The sequence below is a fragment of the Belonocnema kinseyi genome, chromosome 9 (assembly GCF_010883055.1).
Source record: "Belonocnema kinseyi isolate 2016_QV_RU_SX_M_011 chromosome 9, B_treatae_v1, whole genome shotgun sequence".
Classification (NCBI taxonomy): domain Eukaryota; kingdom Metazoa; phylum Arthropoda; class Insecta; order Hymenoptera; family Cynipidae; genus Belonocnema; species Belonocnema kinseyi.
Window position 1 is genome coordinate 126751681 of NC_046665.1, and position 8122 is coordinate 126759802.

General features: G+C 28.5%; 1 protein-coding gene across 1 annotated transcript in view; it reads left to right on the forward strand.

The window, feature by feature from the left end:
* LOC117180738 (afadin-like) overlaps positions 1 to 8122 on the forward strand; it is a 284255-nt gene that overhangs the window by 239593 nt on the left and 36540 nt on the right. Inside the window, exon 18 of the mRNA XM_033373229.1 lies at positions 1725 to 4091. Within this exon, the coding sequence (XP_033229120.1) occupies positions 1725 to 4091 (2367 nt within the window). The remainder of the gene's footprint in view (positions 1 to 1724; positions 4092 to 8122) is intronic.

Here is an 8122-nt window from a genome sequence, read left to right on the forward strand (position 1 = left end):
AAAAATTAATTTTTAATAAAATAGTTAAATTTTCAACAAAAACATGAACTTTAAGCTTATAAAGAATAAATTTTCTAACAAAATGGAATTTTTAATAAAATTCAAATGATAAAATTAATTTTTAACCAAAAAAATGATTGTTTAATAAATTAGTTAAATTTTCAACAAAATACATGAATTTTCAAATGGTAAAAATAAATTTTTAACCGTAAATGGAATTTGAGACAATAAAACTAATTTTTAACAGAAAAAATAAATTTCAACTTATAAAGAATAAATTTTCTAACAAGATGGAATTTGAGATAAATTCGTGATAATAAAATTAATTTTCAACCAAAAAAATGATTTTTCAATAAAATAGTTAAATTTTCAACAAAATACATGAATTTTCAAATGATGAAGAATAAATTTTTAACCGTAAATGGAATTTAAGATATTAAAACTAATTTTTAACAGAAAAGATATAATTTCAACTCATAAAGAATAAATTTTAAATCAAAAATATAATTTGAGATAATAAAATTAATTTTTTGACAAAAAAATTAATTTTCAATAAAATAGTTAAATTTTCAACAAAAACATGAACTTTAAGCTTGTAAAGAATAAATTTTCTAACAAAATGGAATTTTTGATAAATTTGAGATAATAAAATTAATTTATGACCAAAAGAAAAAATAATTATTGTTGAATAAAATAGTTAAATTTTCAACAAAGTACATGAATTTTCAAATGATAAAGAGTACATTTTAACCGTAAATGGAATTTGATATAATAAAATTAATTTTTAACAGTAGAAATGAAATTTCAACTTCTAAAGAATGAATTTTAAATCAAAAATAGAATTTAAGATAATAAAATTAATTTCTATCAAAAAAATTAAAAATGAATTTTTAACAAAATAATTCAATTTTGAACCAGAGATGAATTTTGAATTAAAATGATGCATCTGCAACAAAAAAAGGAATCTTAAACAAATTAATCCAATTTTCAATCAAGTAGTTTGACCAAAAAAGATAAATTCTCAATGAATAATCTAATAGGTAATATTTGAACAAAGAAATATTGTTATTTAATTTTAAAAAATTTGAATTTAAACGCAAAACTTGAATTTCAAACAAAATAATGGAATACCTAACCAAAACTAATTATTTTTCTACCAAAAAGTTGAAATCTTAACCAAAAAAAGATTAAATTTCTAATAAAATAGTTGAATTTTCAACGAAAAAAAATTACCAATGATTTTTCATCTACTATCAAATAGTTAAATATTCTAAAAAAACGAATTTAACTCAGAATAGTTGATCTTTAAACCAAGTAGTTGATTTTTCAACCAAAAAAGATGAATTTTTAACCAAAAGAGATGACTTTTCGACCATAAAAGAAGAATTTTCTATCAAAAATAACAAATTTACAAAGAAAACTTATCCAGCCATGGAAAGGAATATGGGAAAGAGTGTGAAGTCTGCATTTATAAATATAAAATCTTTTATAAATAGAATAAAACAATTTAAATTTAAATTTATAAATGTCTTTATCTATCCTTGGCAATTATTTAAAGTTCTTCTCACAGAAATTCCCTGACTTGTGCCCTTTTTTTTTCAAAATCCTTGTACTTTTCCCCGATTTCCCGGTTTCCCCTATTTCCCAGTTTCCCCTTAACTTCGGCCACCCTGGACTAATAAACCCCGCTTGACTAATGCTTAACTAACTATTGTTTCAAGCAGAGCATAATAAGGCACGGCCAAAATCGGAACACTTAGAGCCTTCCAGACTGGCGGATAAAGCTTCTCAACCTTCGACGTCTCACTCGATGGGCAATTTATTGTCTGTTCCGAAACAGATTGGATACCAAGAGCGCTTGGTCGATTGGGACGTAGATCGTGTGCAACCAGGTGCGACCCATCTTCAAGTATCTCAGTCGCAGTACCCAAATCTCTATCATCAAACAACTCCCACCTATCACAATTCTTCCTACCACAATCCGAACATAGCTTTTCCACGAACCATGTCTAATCTCGTCCATCAGAGCTCGAACAGCTCTGGCCTCGCGATCTACCCAATCAATGAATCGCCACTCGGCGAGGATTACCATCTCCGACCAAGAACTTACTGGACCAAACGACCAATCCCTGTTATACAAGAGCCGAATCAAATGTTCCTATCTATTCCGAGCCACTGCGAACCATATCCCCTCTATCCTTCGAGAAGCAGCAGAGTCGAGAGTAGTTCTGCCAATCCGCAATACGGTTACTATACTGATGATAAGACTGAATTAATTTTCCCCACGAGAAACCGTTCCGCTAGTTTTGATTCTTTTGATGATGATGAGGAGGAGGAGGAGGAGGAGGAGGAGGAAATAGAAGTTTTTAACGAGACTATTCCCTTTATCGATGATGACAAACCCGAGAGAGATCAAGCGACTCAAACTCAGAAATTTAGTCCGCCTGAGCCGACAGATTTGAGTTCTAGAGGTCCTAACTCGTTTGCGAATTGCGCTAAAGTGATCAAAGGAAAAGAAGAGTCACTTGCTCTGAAATATATTGACATATCGAAAAAGGATCCTTGTTCTTGTCGCCTTTCGGAAAATGAAACCCAAAAGGATAACGAAGATACGTTAGTGATTTCGACACCAAAGATGCACACAATAATGCCTGAGCTGAATCTCGATTTGAGTGGATTGAATAGCGAGCTTTCGAGCGATGATTCCAACACGGAAAAGTGCTGGAAATCGCCGGAGGAAGTTCGTCTCGGCTGTGGAAGAGTTGCGGCTTTAGCGAAACATTTTTCTAAACTTGGAGAAGCGGGTCTAATCAAATTCAAGTCTATGAAACTCAATGGCTCGCGGCAATTTATGTCCGAGCCAGACATAGCATCTCCGAGAAGTCCGGAGGAAAGAAAGCACAAAAGGAAAGTTAGAAAGGAGTTTAGATCCGAAAGCGATTTGTCTAAATTGGAGGAAAGTTTTGCACCTCCCGAAAAAGAGTGGAGCATGATTTTACTTGATATTCAAGCGGGCAACGATGTACATTTTTCGCCTGATTTGATTTCTAGAGATGAAACTGATGAAGAGATGGTTGTAGAGTGCGAAGAAAATAACTTGAAATCAAAGCTTTCATTGAAAGAACAGCAGGAGATAATTGAACAGTTGAAAGAGTTTTCGAATCTCGATAATGCAGATGCTCCTCTTTTTATTCCGGAAGATAAAATTTGCAACAGGAGGAACTCCAACTCTGATAAAGAAACAATGACTAATCTGGAAAATCCAAAATACACGGTTGTTGGGACAATGAGACTTGAAAATTTTCGGAAAAACTCTTTGCCTTCGATTCTCAGCACTTTGAATATTTCCCCAGGTGTTGAGATGACGAATAAGATTAATAGATTGGAAAAATACTGGTCATTGAAAGATTTAATGGCAGGGGATCTAGAATCGAATAATAGTGTTCAGAATTCACCAAAGTATTTTATTTTCCCAACTTCCTCTCGTGTAGTATCGGCTCCCGAAATTTCCAAAGACGACATCAATGTTTTTCAGTTTCAAACTGTAAATTCTGTAAATCCTGAGGGTGGAAATTTGACCATCCATAGTACTATTTCCATCAGTGAAGAGGAGTCAAAAAACGAGCATTCGGACTCGGAATCTGAATCGGGAAAGGCGCGGAAAGTTAGTTTCAATATTGAAAGTACACAGAGAAAATTTCCGTTTTCGTTTGTACGAACGAGAAAATTGTCAAAGAGTCATGAAGAACTTTCCAAGAGGAAAATTGGACCGAGTTTAGCGAAAAGGCCGATCTGTAAATCTTTGGAAAAATTAGCTGATTCTAGATTGTCAGTAAAGTCGAAGAGTTCCTTGGGTCCGAGACCTGAGAGAAATTCTTTTATAGGAACTCATGCGGCGATCAAATCTGTGCTGCAGAATGCTTGTAAGAGTGATTATGATTCACCGAATGATGAGGGCAAAAAGGATTTGGTTATTGGGAAAAAAACGAAAAGCGATTTAAACGTTTCGAAAAGAAAACCAACGCCGAGATTTGAAAGGGGAGACTGGATCTTTCGAGAATTTCCACCGCTGGAAAATCTCTCCGAAACGCGTAAGCCGGCGGATTATTAGAAGTCTTGTTGTCTTCGCACTCTGCCTGGTTCAGTTGACAATTTTATTTTATTCATCAAGACTAGTGTTCTAAAGAGCTTTTAAATACTCGGAGAAATTATCACGAGCATAGCAATATGCTCGACCTTTATGTGCTTTGAGAATTTAATGAACATTTATAAGCATTTTGAATTAGGATTTAAAAAAATCGTAATTTCTCTCTTTATTAATAATAATGACATCATTTAAATTTCGCGGGAAATGTATAAAACCAATAATACTTCTAGAAATTTAATGCAAAAAAATTTGGTTTCTAAATACATTTTAACCCTCAAACCGTACACTGGTGCGAATTCGCACCCGAAGTTTTTTCAGTTTGTTGGCATTTACGCAAACACAGCTGCAGCGGATTATCCCTAAATATATTAAATATGTGTGATATATGCTAGTTGTTTATTACATGTTTATTATATTGAATATTGAATATTAACATTGCAAACAAAACAATTCGCACCAGTGTACCGTTTGCGGGTTTAACACTTTTTAGTTAAAATGAATTTTTAACGTTCAACCAAAATAAAAAGAAAAGAAACGAATTTGCAACAAAATAGTTTTTTTTTTTCACCAAAAAAATTATTTTTAAACCAAAAATAGAAGAATTAAATTTTCCGTCAAAACAATCAATTTTCAATAAATAAAAAAGAATTCGCAACAAAATAATTTAATTTTAAACCCAAAAGATAAATTTTTTACAAAAAAAGGTAAATTTACGAACCAGAACTAGAATAGGTCAAATTGAAGTTAAAAAAATAATTTTATAAACAAACAAAAAACCAGTTTTCAGCACAATCAATTAAATTTTTAACTAAAAATATAAATTGTTATGCAAAGATGGAATAGTTACAGCTTCAGTTAAAAAAAAAAGAATTTCTGAATAAAAATAAATGAATTTTCAGTCAAAGACATTCATTTTTAATGACAGTGATTAATTTGTAACCAAAAATATGAAATTTTGACCAATTAGTGGAATTTTCAATCCAAAAGATTAATTTTCTATTTAAAATATAACTAATTTTTAAATAAATATTTTTTTCAACCAAAGAAATGAATTCTTAACAAAAAATAGAATATTTTAATTTGCTACTTAACAAAACATTGTTTAACGAAAGATATTACGTTTCCATAAAAAAAAGTAAATTTTCGGCAAAAAATGTAATAGTTACAGCTTCAGTTAAAAAATTTTGTTCTCGAGTAAAGAAAAACAAATTTTTAGCCAAAGAAATTACACTTTAATCTCAGGGATGAATTTTCAACAAAAAAAAATTAACTTTTTACCAAATATTGAAATTTTCAACCCAAATAATGATTTGTCTGTGAAAAAAATTTTTTTTCAACCAATGAAATGAATTCTTAAAAAAATAGAGTTGTTAAATTTTATGTATATAAATAATGAAATTTTTTAACCAAAAAGTCGAATTTTTAATTCAAAAAGGTCAATTTTCCTTTAAGAAATGAAATAGTTAATGCGAATTTTCAACTAAAATGATTAAATTTTAATTAACAAAAATTTAAGTTTTAACCAAAATACATGAATTTTCAACTAAAAAGATCAATGTTGTACCAAAAATAAAACGCTTAAATTTTCAGTCTGTAAAATAAATTTTCAAACAACAAATAAACGAATTTTCAACAAAATACTTGATTTTTCATAAAAAAGAAGATGAATTTTCTACCAAAAAAGATACAATTACAATAAAATATATAAATTTTTCACTAAAAAAGCTAAATTTACAAACCAAAACTATAATAGTTCAATTTGCAGTTAAAAGAAATAAATTTTAAATAACAAAATACGATTTATCAACCAAATTAATTAATTTTTAATCAAAAATATAATTTTTCAAGAAAAAATAATATAGTTACAGCTTCAGTTAAAACAATTATTTCTCGACTAAAAAAAAAAAAACGAATTTTTAGCCAAAGAAATTAAATTTTAATCACAGTGCTGAATTTTCAGCAACAAAAAATATGAATTTTTTACGAAATAGTTAAATTTTCAACTCAAGAGATGAATTTCATATGAAAAAACTAATTTTTTACCAAAGAAATGAATTCGAAAAGAAAATAGAGTAGTTAAATTCTATATATAAACAATAGATTTTTATTTTAAGTTTTAACGAAATACATGAATTTTCAACTAAAAAGATAAATTTTCTACCAAAAGTAAAATAGTTGAATTTTCAGTTCGTAAAATAAATTTTAAAACAAACAATAAACGAATCTTCAACAAAATAATTTTTGACCAAAAATATTAATTTTCGGCTAATGAGAGTGTACTCTTCTATCAAAAGAAGACGGATTTTCAACAATTTGTTGCATTTTCACTTAAAACAGACAAATTTTCACGTAAAAACAGAATAATTAAAGTTACAATAAAGAAACTTAATTGTCAATAATATCAAAGTCAATTTTCAAGGAAATAATATAATTTTAACCAATAAAATTAAATTTCTATAAAAAGGATACATTTTCGACAAAAAATGGAAGTTAGATTTTAATTAATTAATTAAAATTAATTAATTCTAAATAATGAAAAAAAAAGTAATTTTCAGCAAAAAAGATCAATTTTCAACCAATAATATGAATTTCCTAACAAAATAGAATAATTTTTAACAAACTCCATGAATTTTCAACCAAATATTTAAATTTTTAAAAAAATTTTCTATAAAAAACAGAACTTTTAAACTAAATATTACAATTTTCAACTCAAGATAAAGTTTATTTCACTTTAGAATGTTTTTGTAAAAATATAGTTAGAAATAATATATATTTGTTTCAACAATAAATGCTTTAAATGCTCTTAAATGCTTTTTTCGAACTTAAATGTGGAGAATATTCTCAAAAACATTTGCCCAACATAAATTCTTGGACATTTAAGAATTCTAATCAAGACAACATTTGTTTATTTTTGGTTCGGAAAGAATTGGTTCTTAGGATTGCTTTTCCTTGTTTCCTTTTTTTCACTTGTGCAAAGTTGCTTTGTCTTAAAATCGATGGTTGATGAATGAATCAGAATCTACATTTGAATTCCTCGACGAAAATAAAATTTTTGGTAACATATGAAAAGGATTCCATTGCTATTTTTTGTCTTGGAATTCTTTATGTTTGATCAGAAAGCTTGTTATTTTTTATCATTCTAAAATATAAACTTCATATATGTTAAATTAATCACTAAAAAAAGCTTCAGAATTTAATTTACCATTTTTTAAGACACTTTCGCACATTTTCCATCGACAGTTTACTTTCCCCATTTTACACTAAATATTAATTCCTTAATTAACTTTATTTCTGTACAAAAATACTCGGATCCTTGCATGTTTTTCTTTAATATAAAAATTGTACAGAAATTTAATTTTCCTTTTCCCATTTTTGAAATTAAGTATTAAAATACTAAGTTATTTTCTTTATTAACTTATTCTTCTGATAACAAATTATCAGGGTGTCTACCTGACCGAGAAATTGAAAAAGAGGGAAAGAAATAATTTTGACTTGGAAAAGGGAATTTTTTCCCCATTCACTTAAAAAAATCTGGGTAGCCGAGAAAATCTTTAAAAAATTCAACATAAATAAACCCGAAATTTACCGAGAGTTTAAATAATTTTTTTTTCAAATAAATAATTCCGAAACATTAAAAGTTCCCTTTTTCAAATTTTAGAAAAAAGAATTTTCGTAAATAATTAATATTTGACTTGAAACGTTGAACTCTGTCGCTTCAGGTTCAAGGTCATTTGAAGGTCATTTGAAGGTCAAATCGAGAAAAACCGGTAAAAAAATTTAAAAAATATATGTTATGGGTTTTTGGGGTCGCTGATTATGAACCTGGTATCCGCTGACCTTTATCGCGTCAGGTTCAAGGTCATATTTTTTCAGCGTTTTTTCTCGATTTGACCTTCAAATGACCTTGAACCTGAAGCGATAGAGTTCAACGGATGTCAGATTCGTAATTAGCGACTCCAAAAACCTATAACGTAT